Source organism: Phodopus roborovskii, unplaced genomic scaffold (genome assembly GCF_943737965.1).
Source record: "Phodopus roborovskii unplaced genomic scaffold, PHOROB, whole genome shotgun sequence".
In the NCBI taxonomy this organism is placed as follows: domain Eukaryota; kingdom Metazoa; phylum Chordata; class Mammalia; order Rodentia; family Cricetidae; genus Phodopus; species Phodopus roborovskii.
In genome coordinates this window covers 11,683,274-11,708,452 of record NW_026126480.1, presented here as the reverse complement: position 1 = coordinate 11,708,452, position 25,179 = coordinate 11,683,274, and the positions used below count along the sequence as shown (strand labels likewise).

At 43.3% G+C, this 25,179-nt stretch overlaps 1 protein-coding gene across 1 annotated transcript in view; it reads right to left on the bottom strand.

The window, feature by feature from the left end:
- Positions 1 to 22,742, bottom strand: part of Xrra1 (X-ray radiation resistance associated 1) — a 52,469-nt gene extending 29,727 nt beyond the window's left edge. The window contains exons 1-6 of the mRNA XM_051192335.1: positions 22,645 to 22,742; positions 16,646 to 16,821; positions 12,736 to 12,807; positions 11,668 to 11,740; positions 8,567 to 8,664; positions 3,873 to 4,006 (exon numbers count right to left, since the gene is read on the bottom strand). Of these exons, the coding sequence (XP_051048292.1) occupies positions 3,873 to 4,006; positions 8,567 to 8,664; positions 11,668 to 11,740; positions 12,736 to 12,807; positions 16,646 to 16,821; positions 22,645 to 22,738 (647 nt within the window). The 5' untranslated portion in view covers positions 22,739 to 22,742. The remainder of the gene's footprint in view (positions 1 to 3,872; positions 4,007 to 8,566; positions 8,665 to 11,667; positions 11,741 to 12,735; positions 12,808 to 16,645; positions 16,822 to 22,644) is intronic.
- Positions 22,743 to 25,179: the final 2,437 nt, after the last annotated feature.

Genomic DNA, 25,179 nt, shown 5'->3' with positions numbered 1-25,179 from the left:
GAATGTTGACAGTATACTGTACAAACTGGACAAGCAGACACAAAGGGAAAAGACTGTTGAACTTTGCCAAGATAGAGTGGGACAGTCCTTCAAAATTCGTGCATCATAGAAAAGTCTGCCAGATATTCTGTAGGATACAACTGCTGAACTTCGCCAAAACAAGGAAGGACAGTCCATTAAAATTCTGGCTTCATAGAAGAATCTGCCAGATATTTTAGGCCTGAAGAGTAAAGATTTGATGCTACAATGTTTCAGAGAAACCTTGGGTGACTGTCCAGGCAGCCAGATGTCTTTGTCATTTTATAGGTTTGAAAGTGGTTTGCACTACACTTCCTGTTTGCTCAGTAATATCATATCCTTCTGAAGTCTTCGATGGCATTGAAGACAGGATGCCTTAGTTATGATGGAAGGTAAATTAGGTACAGAGCTTTGGACTCATCAAGATAGAATAATAATTCTAGCATTTTCTCCAAATAATGCCAAATACAAATGGACAGACATTGTAAATGTAATTCATACCTGCTAATTGTTCTTATTATTTATAGTTTCATTATGTTAGAGTGAAACCCTTTACTTTTTATTTAGATGAAAAGGGGGAAATGTTGAGGAATATTCCTTTACATGGTATGAAGACATGTCACTGTGATTGGTTTAATAAAAAGCCAGGCAGGATTTTTGAGGCAGAGAGACTGCTGGGAAGAAGGCAGAGTCACCAGCCAGGCATGGAATAACCAGATGAGCATGACAGTGATGAGGTAATGAGCATGTAGAAGAATGTAGATTTAAAAAGAGTTAATTTAAGTTATAAGAGCTAATTAGAAAAAAAAAGCCTAAGCTAAGGAAGAGCTTTCATAATTAAATCTCCATGTCATTTTTTTTTTTGAGCTGGTGGCCCAAAGAAAATCTGCCTGCAAAGATGACTATAGCAATTATGAATTTTTCATTATGTTTTCTTTCTTGATTTTATATACATATGAGTGTGTACATGAGCTTGTGTACATGAGCTTGTGTACATGTACTGCACATATAAGTTGTTAGATGAGCACTGAGTTCATAACTTAGTTTTCAGGTTATAAAACTTCGATATGTGTGTTTTTTCTTTTCTTTTTCTTTGACAGTATCATTGTACAGCCCAGGCTCCCAGGCTGACATCAAATTCATGATGTAGCTCAGGCTAGCACTGAACTCTCAACCCTCCTGCCTTTCTCTTCTAAGTGATGAGATTACAGGCAATTACTACCATGCCTGGCTCCTAAACTTCTATGGCAATAGTCATTCAGAGACAGATACATTAGCTGATGGAACAACACCTCAGCCCATGGTGGAGGAGGGTGAGTCTTCAGATGTAAGTCACATGAAGCCTATGGTGGTTGACACCCTTGTGTGGGAATTAAATATGGAGAGGAGACATAGAAATTAGGGCTCCAAGGAGTGGGTGAGTCATCTGGCTCCATGCTGTCAGCTGTAACCCCTTCCCTCCATGTTCAGCTCTGATATATATATATATATATATCACTTTTCAAACTGAAAAGTCCTAAAAATGAATATGCTGTATTTGTGTAGCTGAGAATTGGGGACATGATGGGTCAGGGTTCTGGGTGTCTTTCTTTTTCTTGGTCCCTTATGCAACTTCTGTTATGATGTCTGTCACTTACTCTTAGACACCTGCATACAGCTTCATCAGGAAGGAGGCTTTCTCTATGATAGGACAAGTCTCAGTCAGACCCACAGAAACATATTGCAATTAGAGAATTTGCTTGCTCTGAGTAGAGAGGGGTCATCTTTGGCATTTTATCATGGAAAATTTCAGAAATCATAATAGGAAAGTTATGGTTTGAGTATGTAATATAGCCCCTCCAATGGCTTATATACTAAAAAGTAGGTCCCTAGCTGGTGGGGCTTTTCTGGGAGGGGCCAAAAGTTTAGGAAGTGAGGCTTAGCTACAGGAAGTCATTTCCTGGGTAAGGTCCTTGGGGCATCTGGTACTCCTCCCATTCTGGTCTCACTCTGACTCTCCCCCTCCCTGATGTTGGTAACCCCTGCCACAGACTCCCATCAGCCTGATTGCCTCTCACTGAGGCCTAGGGTCAAGAGAATCAAGGACTAGCAGCTAAAACCAATAACCAAAATAAACAATTCCTCCCTTTAAGTAGCTTTTCATGGGTGTCTGTCACAGCCCCTTTCCTTTCCTTAAATATATATATGTATGTATGTATATATTTAATGTGCTTTGTCTGCATATATGTCTATCCACATGTATGCAGTACACACAGAAGCCAGAAGAGGGCATCGGATCCTATGGAACTGGAGTTACAGATGATTATTAGCTATTGTGTGGGTGTTGAGAACTAACCCAGGTATTTGATCCAAAAGCAACAAGGTGCTTTTAACTGCTGAACCAACTTTCCAGTCCTCCTCTTTCTTTTTCTATGGGAGACAAGGTCTCACTACGTAATCCAGGTTAACCTTGGACTCCCATGATCCTCCTGCCTCAATCTCTCACATATGACATTATAGGTGCATGTTACCACTAGTAAATAACCTTTTCTGTCTCAGTTAGTTTGAACTGGATTTGTGAAATACAGTTTGAAAACAAAATAATCCAATGGTCACTATTATCCCAACCCCCTGGAGTGACTAACAACCTGCTATCACCACTGTCATTGTCACCTTACCTTTCTTTATGGCAATGGACATCATCACTAGGACCATCACCACCAGTCTCTATTGGCCAGCATCAATTGGCTACATATTACATGAAAAGCATGTCTAGCTGCTATAGATCACTGATGACTGAGACAGAGCCCTTGCTCTGAGAGTCCTCCCGACCCTTATGGAGAGGCCATCTGTCCACCTTCTACAAAGATACATGTCTAGGTGGCCCAGGTTATAGCAGACTAGTCAAGTATTAGACTAGGAAAACATTCAGTTTGCCTGGTGCTTAGAAAAGGGAGGAAGTAGGATAGGAGCTGGGCCTTGGGATATGATCAATGTATATGAGAAGCCATGATGATGACTGCAGGTTCTGCCTCTCCAGTCAAAAAAACTTGATTCAAATCTTGGCTCTGTGAGAAACTAGCTTTGTGAATTTGGGGGAAGCAATTTAACTTGTCTCTACCTCAATTTCCTCATCTGAAAAATGGGATGATAATCACCTGGCCATAAAACTGTCAGGAGAGCTAAATGAAGGAACACAAGGTGTGGGGAACAGCGTCTGACACAGTAAACGCCACTTAGGTATTATTCAGAAAAGAAAGTCAGTATGTTCCAGCAGAAGGAATGGCCTCAACAAAGGCACAGATGGGAGTGCACAAAGCTGATTTAGAGACCAGCAAGCAGACAAGGACCTGGGATAGAGGGCTTACAAGGGGAGCAGCTAGCAAGAGCAACACCCAAAGAAACATCCAGGCAGTGGCTTTGTGTGTGTGTGTGTGTGTGTGTGTGTGTGCGCGCGCGCGCGCGCGCATGTGTGTGTGTTTGTGTGTGCATGCGCACGTGTGCGCGCGCGTGCGCTCACCCATGTACATGTTTGCATATGTGTGTTTGTGTTCATGTGTGCATACATGTGTGCATGTATGTTTTGAGACAGGGTCTCACTGGCTGGAACTCACAGAGATTGACCTGCGTCAGACTACTAAATGCTGGGATTGACGGTTTGCCCCATCATGCCTAGCTCTAATATCTCTTAATAGTAAACAGGAAAGCATCCACTGGAGGCCCTTCCTAGACGGGTGAGCAGGCAGCATTCTCTCTTCAGGCATGAGAGCCTGTCTTTACAGAATTTCCAAGAGTTGCTCTGAACCATACCTTTGATGTCAGGACTCAGGCTTCTGAGGGGACACACAGGAAAAACTCAAGGGTGTGGAACTTACTGTTCTCTGACAGCCATGTTGGGTGGCAGAGAGGTGAGCCCGTTGCCTGTGAGGAGCAGCACACGAAGATGCGGCAGAATCCCCAGGTCACAGATGGCCTCCTCAGTCAGGCTGTTGAAGGAAAGGTCCAAAAACTGCCATTCGAAACAAAAGAAGGGAAAACAGAGGCAACCTGTGACAATGAGGCCCAAACAGTTGTGGGAGCTGGCTACTCCTCCCTCCTCACATCTGGGAAGACCTCATCACCCACAGGACAAGTCTCTTGGGTTGACACTCATAGCCTACAGTCAGGCTCATTCCTTTTTCAATCTTAGCTGCCACTGTGCATGTCTTGGGGGTGTTGCTCAGACTCCTCCCTACTCCTTGTCTATTCCTCCAGTCACCCTCTTTATGTTTCCACTGGAAGAAAACCCATCTCTGGGTACTGGAATCTTAGCCCCAGAAGGCCATCTCAAAGATGCTTCCTTATAAAATATTCCCCCAACCTCAGCCAGGTAGGCCATCTCCCTCCCCTGACTTTGTCAGCTTTATCTATGCTACCCCAGGATACTTGTCTAATTCTGCAGGGTCTTGAGGTAGCTGGAGATGTATAAGAAACAGGGGTGCCATGTACTATGTCTGCTACACAGTAGAGGAGTGGATGGTAAGGTCCTTTGTGGTCAGGGTCCGTGTCACTGCAGCTCTGTAGCCTTGTAACTGAGCACAGGCCCTGACACAAAGACACACATCAAAATGAGCTGAAATGAACTAGCTTATAAGGACAACGAGTCCAAATGGTCACCCCTCCATAAGCCATCATCTTCCCATCATCACCCCATACTGAAGGCTTCTTTTGTCCTTGCCCTCCGGGAGCTCCAGGCTTTCTTGGGCTGCAAGCTATCTGTGTCCATCTGCTAATAAGTGATGCTGCTGGGCTCTGAGGAGCTGCTTTTGTGGTGTTTGGTGGTCAACACAGAGACTCATAACCCATTCAAGTGCAGAGGCAAAGTGACTGTGGAGGGCTTGGCCTTGACGGGACAGCTATATCCTCTCCTTCAAGGCTCAGGGAACATCACAGAAGAGGGGGTGGTAAGAGTTTAAGAACCAAAGGTTGGGGAATGCTGTAAAACTGTCTTCCGGGTATGACATGGTGCACTCACTACCTCCCTGTGGCTCTGGTTAACATCAACATTCCATCATGGAAGGCTTATGGGGCCCCACCCCTCTCTGAAGGACTACTGGTAGTTAGCAGCAGCAGAGGAAGGGTGTCACTTTCTTCAGTGGTGATACGTTGTCCATGTTTTGGTAAATAACCTCCAGCTACACTCAAGCAGGTGGCCCAGGGGTCACACACACTGGTCATTAAAGAGGGAGAAGGACTGGGGAAGAAGGGTTTCAGCAGGAGAGGAAGGGGGGTGAAACAGGGTACTAGGGTGGAAATGATTAAAATTCATCATACATGAAACAGCCAAAGAACAACAAATAAATAAAAGAGAAAAGAGATGATTCCTAGATGTCTAGACACACATCACAAGCCACAAAGGCAACAATAGCCAGGTCTGCCAGAGTGTCAGCACAGGCCTCCCACACTGGCAGCATCTGAGCCGTCCTCCGACCTGATTGTTAAAGGCAAAGACAGCTGGAGTGAGAGAGGCACCAACCAGAAGTAGACTACAGCCATCCTGCTTCTGGGAATTTGCAGTTCTTCTGAGAACTGTAGGAGGTTGGCATATCAGTGAAGCTTATGATGTAGGAGAGGCCTGATTAGACTGGCCAGGACCTGAAAGATTCCAAGCACCAAGAAGAAAGAGAGGGCTTGAGGTGCACAGAACAGGGCCTTCGTGGGCTGGAACAAGGAGAGGGGAAGACCTGGAAATAAGCTCTGAAAAGCACACATGATGATGGGGGAAATCCTTGTCTCTCATACAAATGTGTGGACTGCCAAGATGTATGGATTTTATCTGCTTCCTTCATGTCCCCCATGGTTTCTCCAACCCATTCCTCATACAGCAGCCAGAACATGTTTTCTAAAACACAACTCTGACCACAACATACTCCAGCTTAAAACTCCATGGACCCTATCCCATAAGACAATTTCATCTCCTTAGCAACCTCTGCAGACTCACACAGCACTACCCATCCTCAACTCTCAATTCTCCATCCCATTCACATTTGAACTTGTTCACCAGTATTCAAGCTCAAGCATCAGCAAGCCAAGGCTAACAAGCCAAATCCAGCCTGACACTTGTTTGTGGCCAATCTTGATCTTTGCACGTGAAAATAAAGACAAGAGGCTGGGTTTAATCCCAGTCCTTGGGAGGCAGAAGCAGGAAGATCTCTGTGAGTTGAGGTCAGCCTGGTCTACAGAATGAGTTCTAGGATAGCCAGGATTACATTGTTTCAAAAAACAGACTAAAAACCAAATAAGTAAAGGAAGAATGGTGTGCACGATGTGGCAACTATGAGAAGTTCACATTTCAACATTATGCTCATTTACCTCTGTTCTGTCTATAGTTCTTCCTTCTACAGAGGCATGGATGACTAGTCATGACCATCATAATTAATTATAACAGATGGGCCCAAAGTTTAATGTACTTAATTTATTGTCTCTTACAGGCAAAACAAAAACAAAAACATGTAGACACCTATTCTACTGTTTTGGCTACTTAATGTTGGATCCAGATTGGCTTTCCATGAAGGGTATCTCAAGAAATAAACATTTGTAGAATCATAGATCACAGAATTTTAGAGCCAGCCCAGATTTTACAAAGGAGGAAACTTTATTCTCAAGGGCAAGTTATTTGGGCAAGGCAAAGTGCCAGCAAAGGGCTGACAGGACGAAGACTACAAATGAAGCTTCTGGCTGCTGGGGTAGGGGTCCTACTGGACAGTTTTCAGATTAGTAAGCAGAGAATAAAATCACAGCAAAGTTAAGTTTTCCAAAACTGACTATGGAGGAATTCCACTCTGGGCTGCTCCCGTTGTGGCAGGTTCATTGACAACCAAGGACAGAGATTCCTAGTCTGGCTGCTGTATCTGCTGAGTCACAGCTGAGTTTTATTACACATTAAAGTATTCATTACTGTGAGATGCAAATCAGGATATTTGACATGTTTATATTTTTTTCCTAGGGAGCCCTTACAAATCACAGTCAAGAACAAATGACTGGTCCAGAGATTTCCTTTTCTCATTTATATTCTGCACCATAAAATGAGTCTGTTTTCTTTTGTTGACAAATTCTTTTGACTAATAACAGGTCTGTGAGATAAATAATCTTCATCGGATGCAATTATCAAGCAGGGCATATACAAAATCAATCATGACGAACATAGGTTTGTTCCAAACTAGTCATTCAAAGCTAAAGCCTGTGATCACACCCTCTGGGTGTCCACTGGCACTTCTGTTTGGGATATCTGGAAGGAGGAAGACAAGATTCATGGAACAATATGCAATCATCGGGAGTTCAGTGACTGTTTTCTGTTTCAAAGAACAATGGAAGGAAGTCCATAGGAGATGCCTGGGCCTGGAGGCCAGGGCAATGGCTCCCTGGATCTCTAATGTCTAGGATCTACTTCCCACTCTCTGCACCAAAATATAATATCACCATGCTGATTTTGTTGGACTTTGAGAGTTTGCCTACTGAGGGAACTGTTGTCATCGTCAGTGTGACTCGAAACCATGGGGGAAGTCAGCATTGCATTCAACACGGAATGTTTTCAGAATGTGAGGACACACTGTCCATCTTGGGAGGATGCCCATTCCAACATGTTAAAGTGTTTGCAAACTCTGGCATATAAAGGCCACCTACTCCTTGAAAAGGCCAGTCTCTCTGAAAAGTTAAGTGAGGCACACATGAAGCATGGCTGACCTTTGATGTTTGCAGATTGAAGTTACCAAAGCTAATGGCATGTAGCCATGCTGCTAAGGTGTGAATAGAAATGCTTTCCTATGAGGCCAGCTCGAAAGGAAGAGTGCATTACTCGGGGGGTGGGGGTGGGGAGTGAGCCTGGCCAGGTGGCTGAGCCCCACTTCTGACTCTGCTCTCTACTCCATGTGTGCAGTGACTCTTAGGTAGTGACAAAAACGTCTTCCCTTGTGAAAAGTGGCCTTCTAGTCTATCAAAGTCACAAGAGGCAATAAAGCATGAAGATATGCAAACCAAATTAACTATCCCAAGGTTCTGAGAAAATTTGGGATGCACATGCACCTAGAATGTACAGGAACCCTATTTTGTCCATCCTAATCTCTAGGTCTATGGGACAGATGTACAGCCTGTACTACCTGAGCCCACTGGGAACAGCCTTGCTTACTGAGGTCGCGTGTTTTTTAATTGGTCCATAATGTCTCTATCTTATTGCAGCTAACTCTTAACCTCCACAGCTCTTCAAACACCCAGAGAGACCCATCTCCTATGAAACTCTTCCTTCTATGATACTCCATTTAAACTCACTTTTCTGTAGATTCTCCTGAACATGAGTGACCCTTGGCACTTATACACCTTGGTCATAGTTACCTATCTGCCACAAGTACCACTAACACAATCACCACTGCCACCAATATCATCATCACCAACAACCTCTCCAGAGGCTGCCCACGAAGGGCCTAGCAGTGAAAGCCCAGAGAACCCTTCCCCAAAGATGAAATCTGTAAAGTCCCCTATACTAATTCCTTACAGGGTAATGGGTAGGATAAAAAACTCCCTACCTCCAACTTACTTCCAATGCCTTGAAGTCTCCATATTTCACATAGACCATCTTGATGCCATTGAATGCAAGCTCCAGTTCCTTTAGGGCTGGGAATGTGTGAAAAACATCTACATGGGAATAGACAGAGAGAAACTTGAGCTTGTAAAGGCTCAAAGACAAAGATACTAATAATGGCCATTTTGTGAGCTTCCATCGGGGGAAGGCTGTAGACTGCCCTTTATGTAGCAGGCCTCTAGATCTCTAACCTTAGGGCTAGAGAGCTGGCTTGAGGTTAAGAGGATTTACTGCTCTTGTAGTTCCCAGCAGACACACTGGGTGGCTTCTAACTACCTGTCATTCCAGCTCCAGAGGTTCCAATGACCTCTCTCTCCTGCTGTCTATGGGTACCTGCATTCATGTATATATACGCAACACACACACACACACACACACACCCTTAAAAATAAAAACAACCATTTAGAAAATTTAAAATCTCTAACCATGCTCACTAACAGGAATTTACGGCTTTCATTCTGTGGCTGAGGAAATGGAAGCCCCAGCAGGCTAAGTGACTTGTTAGAAATATGATTGCTAGTACTTGAGGAATTGAATGTAGTAAGTCTGTTCAAATGCAAAGCCCTTTTAAAAATTTTCTTTTTTATTCTTCCCAGGCCAGGAATCAACCCCAGGACCTTGTACATGCCAGGCAAACTCTACCACTGAGCCATACTCCTAGATAATCTCTATTATTTCTGACTAGAGATGCTAATATGCTCACCCCAAAGAGTCAAACATCACAGGAAAAAAATGTTCCTTTAATCCCAACACTGTGTGTCAATTGTTTAAAAGTCCATGTATATACCTCATGTATTTGTTGAAATACAATCTTCTTTTTATAAACATGGAATACATGCTGTATTGTGGCTTTTCTCCTTTAGCAGTGTGACTTGAAGATTATTCCATGTTAGGACAAACAGATTTGTTCAATATCTTAGCTACCTTCTGGTTTAGACATGCTGCAATTTAACCCTTTTCCTATTGGTAACATTTAGGCTATGACAACTGGATCTTAGATTTTCTTCCTAGTCTGGTTTCCTTGGAAACCTGAAGCACATGCTATGGTAATTGTGTTACTAGGCAACTATTACTTGTGGTAAAAAATTATCACATACTGGTAAACTGTGTCTGGTCCAGGAGAAAGTATAAATCACAAACATCCAAAGGGGATGCTTTTCTGTAAGTGGTGACTCCTATAACCACACATGTCCTTCATAAGAATGCTACAAGCTACAGAACTATAGGATGTAACAAGGAACATTGGTTCCTGTGATTGATGAGATTTCCAAGAAAGGGGGATTCCAGCATTTACCCAGTGACAGTTTGTGTACTGCATCTGGGGTGACACTTGGCTAGTGGGTAGCCCTGCTAGATGGGTAGCCATGCGGATTCCACTGAAGAAGCTGTGCAACATAGTATAGAATTACTCAGAACCCTCTAAGTGAACCTGGTGTACTGTGTGGCCTATAGAAGGCTTGTGAGTCAGAATGATCAGTAAGGCCTAATGAGAGACTGCCCGTTGGGGAATCTCCTTGTGTAAATCTCCCTGTAGAATATAGTCCTGGAAGTGGGACTACTAAAAGCAACAACTATTTCAGTTTTTAAAACATTTATGTACATATGTATTGTTTGTTCATCTAGTGTATGCGTGTGTTCCTGTGTGACTTCATGTGCACCCAGTGTGTGCAGGAGCTCATGGGGGGCTAGAAAAGGGTGCTAGACCCCTGGAACTTGAGTTACAGGTGGCTGTGAGCTGCCCCATGGATGCTGGAAACTGAACTCGGGTCTCTAAACAGCTGAGCCAGCTCTCTGGCACTGTTATAAACTTTAAGAGATGATACCAAATTACGGCCATGGTGTCACATCACCTTCTTATAGTTCACTTTCACCAAGAGTACCCACCCCCACACCAGTGCCGGCTGTTATCAGTCTTTTTCATACTTGCCAACATTTGATGGGCATAGCATAGTATCCCAGTGTTTTTTCTCCTATTAGTGAGGCTGATTGTCTTTCCGCATGCCTTTTGGCATGTTTATGCCAAGGCATATCCTAGCAGACCACATTTTCTTCTAAGGCAGGGATCTCGTTAGATGTCTCTTTAGAAGCTCCCATCCAATATATGGAGACAAAGCAAGCTCATTTCATCAACAGTCTTCCTGGACTGTCTCTGAGTGGTCCCCTTGATTCATCCCTTTCCTTGTATCTCCACAGGTTGCCAAGCCCTGTGAGTCGCGCTCTTCCCAAATCACTCTCTCGATCCCCCTCACCCACTTGGCCTGTCTCAAGTATCATCTCCCCTCCCGTGGAAGACTGAACTGATCCTTCAAGTCTCCAGGCCTCCATCCCTCTTCACTGAGCTTCCCTGTTGAAAAGCCTTCCAGGACTCTACTGTCTGGAGGACTAAGTTCAAAGCCCTCCATGTCTAGCTTCAGTTGGAAGCAATCTTCCTGACTAGGCAGCACACAGCTCAAAATCAGGTCACTGAGGTCGGCAGCAGGTGCTTTGATGCACTCAGCCATCTTGCCAGCCCAGCCTATTTATCTTTTTATTTTAGCTTGGGTGATCTTATATTTTCCTGACTCACTTGTCTGGGTTAAAGTCCCCTTGTATGCTTGCATAGTGTTTCCTGACTTCCCTGTACCATTGCTTATATGTACCCTGCTTTTGGTCTGAGTCTGAGCCCAAATCATAAGCTCTCCACAGCAGTAATTCAGGCACACTTCTTTCTAAAGGCCACACATTCAGACACCAGCAGGGGTCACTGCAGATTTGCTGAATTACCAAGAGGCTTTCTCTCTGGTAGGAGCATATGCAGGTTTAAAGGCCTCTCTCCCTGGAGTTTGCAAGGTGTCTACAAGGTTGCAGGAATGTGAGTGTGGAGAGAGGAGCATCAGATCACAGAACGTGCTCTGGTGATAGCACAGGACCAGAGTGCAGATCTGAGTGCTCTCCAGAGCCCTTACTATCCCACTCTACAAGACACAAATGACCAGTCACAGTTGGATGGGCAGACAAGTCCAATCACAAGTGATTTTCCTGGCCAGGAGGACAGTGTCCAAGAAGAGGAAACTCACCAAGAGGCAGCAGGTTTTCAGAGGCATTGATATAAATCACAGAGGTGAAATGTCTGAAGTCCTTTTCCCTTGCCTGTCAGAAAGAATTCCAGAAAAAACACAGGATTAGTTTCCTGCCTAGGAGCCCTGCAGGGACACCAGTGAAGCTGCCAAGAGGCCAAATGCCTAAAGGACTAAGAGACATTCTTAGTGCAAGAGCAGCTATGGGGTGGGGAGAGCTGTGAGGGCTTTTCTGTTCATTTTCTTCTACTCTGAAATACTTCAACCATCAAAAAGTACAGTGAGTGATCTTTGAAGATGACCCATTTTTAACAGATCTGAATCTTAACTGTTTAAACATGAAGGAAACCATTAGAGGACTTGTCATCAAGCCCTCCATGTGCCCCCCCATCTCATACCACATCCCTGTTCTTGATTTTTGAGTATTACATACATTCATGTGTTTATATCCATCAACTATACGAAGGGTTCTTTAAATGTTTTAAAACGTTATAACCATACAGTCTTATCATTCAATATGCCTTTCTTACTCAATAGTATGATTTTGAGATTTATGTGAGAAATGTATTAACTCTTTGGAGTCCAGTTTATCCATTTGAATTCCTTGCTTGAGTACATGACCAGTTATCCTTTCTGAGTGGATGCACATTTAATCTGTTTCAAAATTTCTATCATTAAAAACAATGGTGCCATATACATTCTTGTACATTCCTCCTTGTCATATGAGCTTCTTTACTCCTACCAGATGGTAAGCTCATGTGTTGGGAACTTCCCACAAGGAATTATACTCTATCCAGATTTCCTGGACAATTCACCCCATGTTCTATGCCCCAGTCTCAGGAACAGATTCCTTAAGTGAGTTTTTCTAATTTATATGAATACCAAATTCAAAGCAAACTTTGTATGTGAATATTGCTTCCACCCACTGAGCCCTTGTTTGCCCTCTGTCCTCCCTCTTTCTACATAACTGATTTCTAGTGCCCAAGGACTGTGGAGGCTCCATACACAAACCAGAGCATTCGGGTGCCCTCTCACATCTGGCTGTTACATCTTTGCTGCTGGCCTCACCTTGGAGAACTTCATGCCGCTCACGTTGACAGTGCAAAGTTCTGATGGCTTTTTAACACAATGGTGCTTCATCTGAAACACAGGACACAGAGTTGGTCCCCAAGGTCCCAACCAAACATAATGAGTTAAGCTATTACTGTTGAATATTTTCTCATTGGGCACTCTCATAAAACTTGTCATTTGTTTGCATGTGCATTCATCCATCCATTCATTCATTTGCCAATATTAACTGAGTACCACTTTTGAGTCACAAACTGACTATATTAACTAACTTTTGTTTAATCCTAACTGAATCCTCTTTAATGTCAGTAGTGTTTCTTCTTGTTTTTTAGTTGTGTCAAAGGGTTTACCTCTCTCTTTTGGTATTACTTTAGTTAAAGGGTTTTCTTCCCCTCTCTAATAAGACTAAGAGACAGAAGGTGCCTTGCCTGAGGCTCTACAGCTACTGCATGATTGACCTATGAATTGAATTAAAATCTATAATCATTAAACTGCACATTTTGGTCTACAACATGTCATTGTACATAATGAGAAAGTTAGGATCTAATATCAGCTTCCAAATATCTTCTAGTTGAAGGCTGCAGAGGTCTTTGTCTCACCCATTATGGTCCATCCCATATGGGGCCGACTTTGAAGAGTCTCTGAACATGTTCAGGGAAGACAGTGGGGAAGCAGCAGAAGCCTTCCACATCTTCACTTAGTGGGAAGCCAAATGGCAAGTACATGGCAAGGTAATAGTTATTTTAAAGGAGAAATATCAGATCCCATGGGTATGGAAACAGGAGGTCCCAACCTCAGTCTTAGATGGAGGAAACATTTACTTGAGGAAGTGATTTTTCCAGCTGAGGGCTAAGAGCAGAACAGGAAGTAATCCTATGAAGTGGGTAGGGAATATGCAGACCTCCCAGGCAGGAGAAGGCATGGTGTTTTTGAGAGGTAGCCAAGACAAGGTTAGAGAGGGAGTTGTGAGACCATTCGGATCCACATTGGTTCTGAACAAGAGTGTGGGTTAAGTAGTGGCTGACAGCAGTTTCATAAAAATCAGTATTGTCAGAAGTTGTTAATGACCTTTCCAATAAACATCTGTCTACGTCTTCCCTGTAGAGAACACTGAGGTCATTTCCCTTCCCTAAAGCAGACATGTTCCAAGCTCCAGCCCCAAGAACAAGCCTTAACCTGTCCCAGCCAACTGTCAAGGTTTTGTTCCTCCAAGCAATAATTGGATATGTAGGTCATGCCAATAAGATGTTAGCTGCTGAAAGTAGGAATAGGTGACAGCTTAGGAATGACTTTTCTTCTAAAGACAGGCATGGTACAGGGGCAACCCCTTCTCTGCCTCTGGATGTTGTCCTCTGTGTGTGTAGGATGATCAGAACTGTGGCAGCCATTTGGAATAATGAAGGGATTCAGGAAAGGAGGACAAATCAGCATGCTGAGGATGACAGAGCAGAAAGATGGAAGGATGTTATGTAACCATCATGTAATAGATTTCAAACAATGCCTCAGGCTTCCTAAGAAATAAAAGCATTCTAGATTTTATTTACTTATTTATATTATTATTAACAGCAGCAGCATCTGGGTGTGTGTGCATATGTGCACATACCATGTCATACATATGAAGGTTAGAGGACTTTTGGGGGGTTGTTTCTCTCCTTCCACCTTCTCTCCTGGGCAATGAACTCAGGTTGTCAGGCTTTGCACAGCAAGTGCACTTACACACGGAGCCCTCTCAATGACCCCCAAAGAAAAACATTCTAATTGGTTTGAACTAGTTAGAGAGCTGTGTGGTTAGTACAATAAGAGATGATGGCGGCTGGGTTAAGAGTTGTAGCATAATTGATGAAAGGAAGATAAGGTTAGTGACTATTTAATACAAGTTCCAGGACTTGGTAAAGGTGTGAGTGTTAGACTGATGGAAAGAGGCAAGTATAAAGTAGAATCCCAGGTTACAAGCTTGGTGATTGGTTAGTTAGTGCCAACATAGAGATATTATTATCCAAAATGATATATTTGGGGGTGTGGGGTCATTGCATTGTGTGCAGTGGTACAATCTGAGTTGCCAGTGATCTGACAGGCAGCACAGAGATCCTGTTACTCTGAAAAACATTCTCATTGCTTCTTCTACCCAAAGCAGCAATACAGGTAACAAGCCATGCCGATTAAATGTGGGGACAATTACCCTCTCACAACTTCTGGAAATGCTAGGAAGTGAAAACAGGGACTTTCAAGTACCTCAGAATTTTAAAATCAACTCTATCCTATATGCCTGGATGCTTGCATATTTGTATGTCTGTGCACCACTTGTGTGCCTGATACCTGTGGAAGCAAGAAAAGGTTTCAGATTCCCTGGAGCTGGAGTTACAGTTGTCTTAAACTTCTATGTATGTGCTGGGAATTGAACCTAGGTCCTCTGGAAGAACAGCCGATATTCTCAACCACTGAGCCATCTCTCTAGGCCTCTAATCTCTCATTTAAATATGGTGTCATATTTGCTAACAACCTATGTATTTCCTATACACTTCAAACCATAACTGGGTTATTGATAGTACCTAGTATAGTACAAATATGTAAATCGTTGTTAGACCATATGGTTTAGGGCATAGTAATACAAAAATATGGACGGGTGTAGTAAGAAAGAAATTTGCTTTCTTTCAAACATTTCAGTTTGTGGTTGTTTGAATCTATGGGTAAGGAATAATGGATATGCAGGGTCAACTGTATTTAGAAATAAGGGTGTGAAAGAGAACACTGAGGAGTGATGTGGTCTGTCCCACCCTAGTACTGCTGTACTCCCAGGAGTGGTCATAACAGTCAAAACAAATCTCACAGCTCTGCTAAAACCTTCTGCTGCTCCACGAGGGCAGGTGGAGCCAAACACGTGGCGTTCTCTCGCAACCTCTGCTACACATCTCCTGGGACTCATAAGCAGAATGTGGAAACAAGGGATGCTGCCAGTTCTTTTCAGGGAGCAATGAGAACCACACTACCAATTAATATTAATTTACAAAACCCGTCTTTCTTTGCAAAGCTCCTGAAGCATTGCATAGAACAGATGGGAAACTACCTGGCTGGTTTCCAACCCGGCACCCCAGCTCTCCCCAGAGAGACTGCCTGCCTCAGGCCTAGCTGCAGTAATACCATGAGCTCCTCCTGTTTCCAGGCAGATTCTAAAACCAAAGGACCAAGGCTGGGGGAGATCAGGACCACTCTGGTCCCTCTGGCTCCCACCCCAGAGCAGAGCACAGCATGGCACACAGGAATCTCTTGCTCCTCCTCAGCACTGACATGGGGTCCTCAAGTTTACCCTTTATTTCTGAAACACTCTTGCCTTTCTGACTCACATATGATTTTGCCCTTCATATGATGTCTTTTTTTCTTCTTTCTTTCTTTCTTTCTTTCTTTCTTTCTTTCTTTTTTTTTTTTTTTTTTTTTGGAGGCAAGGCCTCACTATGCAGATTCAAAGAGATAAATCTGCCTCTGCCTCCCAAGTATAGGGATTAAAGGTCTGTGCCACCCTATCTGGCTATTTTACATAATATAAAGGTACAGGCTTTAGAGTCAGTAGATCAGGGATCTAATCCTGGTCCAGCCATTTATTGGCTGTATGGGGGACCTCTTTATCCCTGTCTATAAGTGGCAATAAAATCAGGATGGTAATATTGGACCTATCTCACAGGGTGAATATAAAGGCTTCACATGATAAAGGAAATTTCCAGGGTTCTTTCATCATCAGCCACACTCAGTTGCCACCATCACTCTCATGGCTTGGAATGGGATAGGAATAATGGTACCTGGACAAGACAAGTCCTTGCCCCTATTCAGACAAGGGCAGGGAAGGGGAGTCCTCATTTCTTCACTCCACCTCCCTTAGCTAATGCTACCAGATACTCAGGAATGAATTTACTCTCACCAGAAAAGCCCGGTCCAAGATGTGCCCAAGAGCATCTGCCTGGCTATCCCGCCGAGATACTTTCTTCAACCCAGTCTCGAAGGAAACCTTCTTCAGGTGTTCCTGGCCTTCAGCGCATGCCTTAGTCACACCCTTCTTCATGCTGCCTTTGCGAGACACTAACCAGTGTCCTCGGCCTGTGGGGAAGATTGGAACAAGTTACTCACCACCGCTGGGGTGTCTGCATACACCCTGTCTCATTTCAGCCAGCACTAAGCTCAGCGAGGGGTGGGCTACAGATGAAAATGCTTACAATGGGGAAGATGGGATAGCTGTCCAATTCCTTCCTTTATCTCCAAACGTGTGCCTCCTAAGTCTACTGCTCATTTAAGAGACAAAATTGGACTCTTCCTGCTATGTGATGTCCTCTCTGATCCCCCTCAGTATAGAGGGTAACTCTCTCGGGTGCTAGCCAATTACTCTCCCATTGACCATCTCTTGGGTAAGGCCTGTGTATGACCTGGATTCCATGCTTGAGCAAAAAGAGTATGAGGGCTGGGGTTGTAACTCAGTTGGTCAAGTGTTGTCAAACATGAGTGGAGACTTTGGTTCAACCCCTAGTTCTGTATAAAACTGGTTACGGTGGGGCAGGCCTGTAAACCCAGTACTCCGGGAGGCAGAAACAAGGGGATCAGTAGTTCAAGGTCACCCTTGGCTACATAGCAAGTTTCAGGCCAGCCTGGGTTACATGGGATCCTATAACAGAAAACAAAAGATTATGAAATTCATAAGTTCATTTAAAAATCATGATGACATTCTATGATCTACTCTCTTCCACATTAGCAGTTAATCTACCTATGGCATTAATTGCAATCTGTAATTGTATTATTTTCTTACTCATTTGTTGTCTACATTCCTCTCTGGAATAGCAGCTCTGTAACAGCAGGGGCCTGTCTAACTTATCTTCACATCCCCATGGCTTGCACAGAACTTGCCGCTGTGACTGCTGCTAAATGAATGACTTAGTGAGACCACATGATAATCTGTTTGGACTTTTGTGGACATCTACTTTACACTGAGAGTGGGGATTATGGGAATGAACAGGGTAGAAGCACTGACCCCAAGAGTTCAATAATATGTGAGGTGCTGTGCAAGCCCAGAAAGCCTACCAGGATGAGGCAGATCTAGTAAGCTGAAGGAATGTATTACATGAGCAATGGAATCAGGGCGGTCTAGGCAGAGGGAAGAAGAACAAATAAACAAAAAGACCCAGAAACATAAAGGGCCCAGATGACACAGATCAGTCTAGCTCTGGCCTGCAGCAACTCCTATTCCTGCCTCTAGGGCCTGTCCCCGTGTGACCACCATTGCCAGCTCTGCCTGCTCTGACTTCACATGAGGCATTTCCTGTTGTGGAATAATCTTTTTGTACACTGTGAAGATTCATCAATTAGATTGGTTTAATTGTCTAGTAGATAGGCAGTAGGTTTTGGGGTAGAGAGAACACTGGGAGGAAGGGCAGAGATGAGGGAGAAGACAGCCAGACAATGAACAAGTGGAACACACAAAATGGGATAAAGGTAAAAGCCACGTGATAGAACACAGATTAATAAAAATACGGGTTAATTTAAGTTATAAGAGCTAGTTAGAAACAAGCCCAAGCTATCAGCCAAGCTTTCATGATTAATAAGAAATCTCCATGTGGTTATTGTGAAACAGGCTAGGTAGGACAGAAAAGGTCTGACTACAATTTCCCACTCCTGCCATAGGCTAGGAAGTTTGGTACCCCATCACCAAAAGTGTTGTTCCACTCAGGGAATAGGCTTCCATGCTCCTTGACTCACTCTTCATATCCCTGAATCCCAGAGATAGCAGTCTGAGTTGGGTGAAAACTCAAAGTGGCCCAGAGGAAAGGCCTAGACATGCCATGAGATCTATGTGAAATGAGACTGGAAGGTCAGGGAGGCCAACTATAAAAATGCTGAAACTGGATGGAGCCTGGTAACAGTACAGACTTTTAGCAGCAAGGGGGAATCAAGGGAGGACTTCTTGCTTTGTTTTTCTTCATAATTTTTCATTTTGAGATCATTTTAAACTTCCAGAAGAGTTGCGAAGATGGTGCAAATTGCCACACAGCCTCCCTAATATTCTGTTCTGATCTTATATAACAGCCACACAATTACTGAACCTGAGCAATTAACATTGATGCAACATCAACTACTAATGTTATTCCTTCTTTGAATTTTGTCAGTTTTCTAATGCCCTCCTCCTGTACCAGGATCCAGGCGAGGATCTCACATCACATTCAGCTGGCATGACTCCTTAGTCTGCTCCAATTGATGAGATGGTTCTCCAACTCTTCTTTTTCCTTCTGCAGCCTTGACACTTGTCAGTTAAGTATTAAATATTAAAGTATTTAAAATAAAATATTCCCCAGTGTGGACTTGTCTGATGCTTTCCCATGTTTAGACTGACGCTTTGAACTTGGCAAGCTACCACAAAATCAAGCTGTGCCTTTCTCTGTGTATCATTTCAGGAAACTCATGAGGTTGTTACACTTTATTTCTGACGGTGGTTACTTGTTTTGGGGACAGGTTTTCAGTATGTAGCCCAGGCTGCCCTCAAACTCACAATATTCCTGCCCAAGCCTCCTGACTGCTGGGGTTATAGGAATGTACTATCATACAACACATTGATACTACAATGTTTATTTGATGTGTGTGTGTGTGTGGTATACACACACATGATGTATGAGTGCATGTGTGAAGGTGTTCACATAGAAGCCAGAGAAATATGTGAGATGTCCCTGTCACTCATTATCTTGTTTCCTTGAAACAGTGTTTCTTGTTGAACTGGAAGCCCAACTCCAGCTATGCTGGCCAGCAAAGCCCCCCCGCCCATCCTCTTGTCTTTATCCCCAACTATGGGGTGACAGGCATATATGGCCACACCCAGGCTTTACATGGATGCTGGGATGGGTCCTCATTCATGCTGCAGGTACTCTTCCATGCTGAGCCACCTCTACAGCCCTACAGGGCTAATTTTGATCACTCATTCAAAGTGAGGTCTGCTTAATTTCACTACTGAGACGTTCCTATTTTTACCTTTGTTATTAATAACTATACCTAGAAAGTTGTTCAAATGTCTTGTTTCTCATATTTCTACCCATTTTTTCTAGCATCCTAAATTTCTGTGTTTCAGCTTTACTGGGTTTTAATATGCAATTGTTCAGCACTATGTAGTCGTGGAAGTATTTTGTAGTTTTAGCTAGTATCTATGATGAGGTGATGTTAGTGAGAGAGGTATTTAATGATGTAGGTGGCCCTACCACACTTGGTTAATTGAAAAAAGTAAGGAGCAAAAAGCTGAGATTTCTTATATGAAAAAGAAGTCCTGTTTCAAGACTACATAGGGATGGGTGTGAGGCATGGTGGCACATGCCTTTAATCCCAGCATTCCAAGGCAGAAGCAGGAAGATCTTTGTGAGTTGAGTTCAAGGGCAACCTGTCTTCATAGTGAGTTGTCAGAAAGTCAGGGCTACCTAGAGATACTGTTTCAAAAAAAAGAAAGGAAGGAAGGAAAGAAGGGAGGGAGGGAGGAAGGAAAGGGGGCAGACAATAGGTTGGTATGTAGCTCAGTGATAGAACACTTGCCCACTTGTGCAAAGCATTGGTTTCCATACTCACCATCAGGAAGCAAAACAAACAAACAAACAAACAAACAACTTCAGAACCAGCTCTTCCCCAGGAGTTACCTCAGCCTCTAAAGTCACATAAGCTAATTTCTATTCTATCTACCCATCTTCTCCATCCATCCATCCATCCATCCAGACATTTTCTACTAGCATTACTTTAAAGAACCCTGACTGATATATTATCCATAAGTGTATTTTACCTGAAAAATATTACTGTGATATTTGAATGGTGATTTTATATATCCCTCATGTCTTCTGTATTCATTAATGAGATTTTTACCACAAAGAAAAGCTATTTCTTCTCTCCTACTTATTTATTGACCTAAATGATTATTTATGTCATTATGGACTCATGAATATTTATTGCATGCTTTAAAACCCAATTCTACCATTATTTATTTCCCTATTTCAGCTGTCCCAGATTTGGCTCTGTCATCTGGCTGCTTGTTTTTTCAACCTGCCCTCAATGTTGTTGTTGTTTTTCTGGACACGTCTTTACTTTCTGGTACCACAAGATGTTCAAGGCCCAACCTGAATTCTTTTTCCTTGCCTCAGACCTGTGAACACTTTTTCTCTGGAGAGCTCTTACTCCTCTCATTGGAGAATGATGTTTAGAAACCAGGATCCAGGCAACAAGTATATTCTTTTCACTACTGACACTTCCTTGCTTTCAGTGAGTATGCATACCAACACATGCAGACATACTTCTCCCTCCTCTCTCTCTCTCTCTCTCTCTCTCTCTCTCTCTCTCTCTCTCTGTGTGTGTGTGTGTGTGTGTGTGTGTGTGTGTGTGTATTTGTAAGAGGAGGGAGGGAAACTGAGTATGAGAAAACATAAATCCATAGGTTCTCAACCTATGGTTCATGACCTCTCTGGGGGTCAAATGACCTTTCACAGGGGTCACATACCAGGTAAACTGCATATCAGATATTTATATTGTGATTCATAACAGTAGCAAAATTATAGTTATGAAATAACAATGAAAATTATTTTATGGTTGTGGGTCACCACAATATGAGGAACTGTATTACAGGTGTCAGCATTAGGAAGTTTGAGAACCACTGCCCTAGGGGATTCAAACAAGTCCAGGAATGAGGCTTAGGTGAAAAAATGACATTACTCTAGAGAAGCCGAGAGAACAGGGCTGGGGTATAGCTCTGTGATAGAGCCCTGGTCTGATAGGTGCGAGGCCCTGTGATCCTTCTCTAATCACTATGAACCCCCCAAGATTGGAGAATAGACTAGAGGAGAGCCGATCAATATCCTATGTATTCTACAGGCCCCTTTATTCAAGTGTGTGTGTGTGTGTGTGTGTGTGTGTGTGTGAGAGAGAGAGAGAGAGAGAGAGAGAGAGAGAGAGTATGTGCATGTTTTCAGTTGCTGTTACTCAACTACAGCCTAAAAATATTAAGTGGAAAATTCCAGAAATAAATGATAATTTTTAAATAACTTATTCACTGCAGCATGTTGACATAATTATTCTATTTATTCTTTGATTCTATGTACTCTGTATGTTAATCTCATATTATTCCTAATTTATAAATTAAACTTTATCAAGTCTGTATGAGAAAATATAGTATATACATGCCTATATGTATGTATACACACATATGCATATATGGTTTGCATTACATTTTTGGTATTGACTGGGGAGTCTCCCTAGTCAATACCCCCCCCTGATGAAAAGGGAATACTTACAGTAGATCGGGCAACAAGTCACAAAACCAGGGATTAGAGAAGGTGTGCTTCTCTCTTGATCTACCCATCCAAAGCAAGAGACCAACCTATCTTCTAGACAGTGTTTCATTTATATGGCTGTGCTCTGTTTAGAAGCCCCTGCTCCAGAGAAGTTTTTAACTAGATGGATATCTGAAAAACTACCAAAGAAGTATTAGTGGTTTCATGTAGGAGCTGAATGAAGAATGATTACTCATTTAATCAGAGAAATGGGAAGGAAGATATATAACAGATTAAGGGCTCATAGGGTGGTTTGTTGGAAAAACGTGGGAGAAGAGTAGGGCTTCGTGTATTTGAAGACTTTGGCTAACTGGAATAGAGGCTGGAATACTCTGTGAAAACCGCCCTGAAAAGAAGGGAACATAAACAACGGCAAGGGGCTGTGGCAGAGAGTAAGCGTAGGTTACACTGAATGGCATGTGTCTCTAGAGGTGTCAGCAGTGAGAGGCCACTGAACAGAGGGCACTGGAGCTGCTGCGAAAATAGGGATGAGAAGGGACAGCACTGGGAGACACAGGGCAAAGTGAGAAGAACAGTGCGAGGCAGGAGCTGGGTGTGGAGAAAAGGCAGCAATCCGGAGTCATCTCACCTTCTTCTGGCATCCGAAGGAGACTTTTGGCTGGAAAGCAGTTGTTGAGGCAAGGCTTGCCATTGTCCATTTTGTACATTCCTGATGACATCATATCCCTGAGAGAGAAGACAGTGGGGAGTCAGAAGGGTGAGAAGGCACAGGGGAGCCCTCGCCAGTGCCACTCATGAGCCCATCAAGACCACCGTGTTCTATACACCTACCTCTGAGGACCAAGAGGCTCTGCCTCAGCAATGGGGCTGCTGGGAACAGAGCAGGGAGGCGGGACCTGGGCTTTCCAGTTCAAACAGTCCTAACTCAGCAGAATACTAGGTGAGGGTCACACAGACCTGGTTTGAGTCCCAGTTCTGTCCTTCCTTGCTGTGTGTCTAAACACGTTCCTCTACCCCTCTGAGTACCAGTGTCCTTGCCCATGGGGGCAATGTTCCTGCCTTAACAGAGGAACGAGTGGGTTGAATGGTAAGGGCTATTTTTTCTGCTCTAACAGAGTTCAGAGAAAGGGGGCTCACATTTAAGGAAAAGTGATGATCAAACCAAATTTAGACTGGATAAACCTTGTTTGAGGAGTAAACTGAATTTACTGATGGAGAGGAGAATAAACAGTTCAAACAAAAAGAGCCACAGGACAGAGGGTATCATGGTGCATAAGAAGGAATAGTCAGACCCCAGGAAGGGGAAGGCTGTGCGTTTGGGACTCTTTGCCTGCTCCTAAAGGGTGTTTGCTATGAGGGGTAGGGACACTGTGGTTTCATACTGTCTTTCATACTTTTCTCCTAGTCACTCAATGACTAGGAGACAAGTCAACCATTGGGCTTTACACAAGCCATGACCAAGCTGTGCTTGAGAAGCGGAGGTCTGACAAAATTATATCAGTGAACGAAACTGGGGTGTTGCTTGATAAATAAAAGACCCAGAGACTGATACTGGGGTTCAAGCTTCAAAATGAAGATCAGAAAATCAAAGCAGCTGATCACTAGCTCTCATGCTACCAGAGACAAATGTGATCTTGGCTCCACCAAACCTCAGACTGAAGCCTCTCCTCGGCATGGATGGAAAATCCTGAGACTTCAATGTGTTCCTGTCCTCAAAGGATGGAGGATGAATGTCTGATATTGACCTTGCTCCTGACTTATATACCTCCCTAATTCTGGGATTAAAGGTGTGTGATCCCTGATATCATCTTTGAGTGAGCTGTTTCTCCTTAGGACTGGATCAATCTTGTGTAAATCTGGATGGCCTTGGACTCACAGAGATACATGTACCTCTTAATTCTAGAATTAAAGGTGTGTACCACCACCTCCTAGCTTATGGCTGCTGGTGTGTATTGAAAGACCTGTAGAGCATGGACCTTCACGCTCCCACTCAGGAAAGGCGACACCCCAAATCACTCACGAGAAGCGGTCTCGATACAAATAGCATGAGAAGTTTTTATTCCAAGTGCACTGGGTCCACAGTCATACGCCATGCAGGGGTAGAGGACTGAGGACCTTGAGGGCAGAATTGAGATAGTTTTATAGGATTTACATCAAAGCTAAGAAGGCCAGTTTCAAAGCTAGCCTGTTATTTTCACTAGGCCTAAAAGGAAAGTCATGGGATAGTTCAAAACTTGGAATAGTTAATAAAGTTTCCTAGGTTACAGAGATTTCATAGAGTACACAGTTTTTACAAGGTGGGATTGTTTAGTGCACCTGCAAGGTTAGGGGGTTTTCTTTCTCTAGGACCAGTGGGCTCAGTGGCCTTGTCCTTGAGTGGCTGGGAGAATGTACTGTCCAGTCAGGGAGTTATCTATATCTATTGGCAGAGGCACTTGTTCTTTCTAGTTTTCCCTTCTTGCCATGAGTGCCATCTCTTTTAGTTATTAATTTTCTTTGTAGACAGGATGACCCATAACAATTCCCACACTGTTGTTGTGGATAACAACATTCTTCAGAAACTAGGTGGTTATGAATAATAATAATAATTTCTAGAAACTGGTCATTGTGACCAAGATATTTCATGTATTTTTCTTTTTTCCTGAGCTTGGCATGCAGCTATGGTGATTTTTAAATACATGCTGATAGACTTTTCTTAAATTTCTAACTTTTAGTGGTCATTAGAGAGTTAGGCTGTATTTTCATCCTTTCAGTTTCACCACTGCCTGAGGCTGACTTTGCCTTCCGAATCCTCAGGCAAGCTTTAATAAATCATAAATAACATATTGCCACATGGGGGACTGTTAGTAGGGAGTACTATACCCAACTAGTTTGTGCTGTGAGGCCCATGAAACACAGAGGAACCAAACAAAAATAAAGACAAAAGGATGGGGGATCAAAAGAGGGAAGGCAAAACACAAAAATAAAAACCAGAAGCAGAAACAAGACTAGAAACCAATTGTAGAGCAGTGAACAGGAAGGTGGAGGATGCCTGTGGAGCTGTCAGGTAAACTGAGGGACCACAAAGCTTAGGAGAGCATCTGAGAGGAGGAGCTGAGAAGTCAGGGAAAGGTGCCACCTAAAACAGGTCATAACAGTCAGCATCCGGGGAAGGTCAGATCTA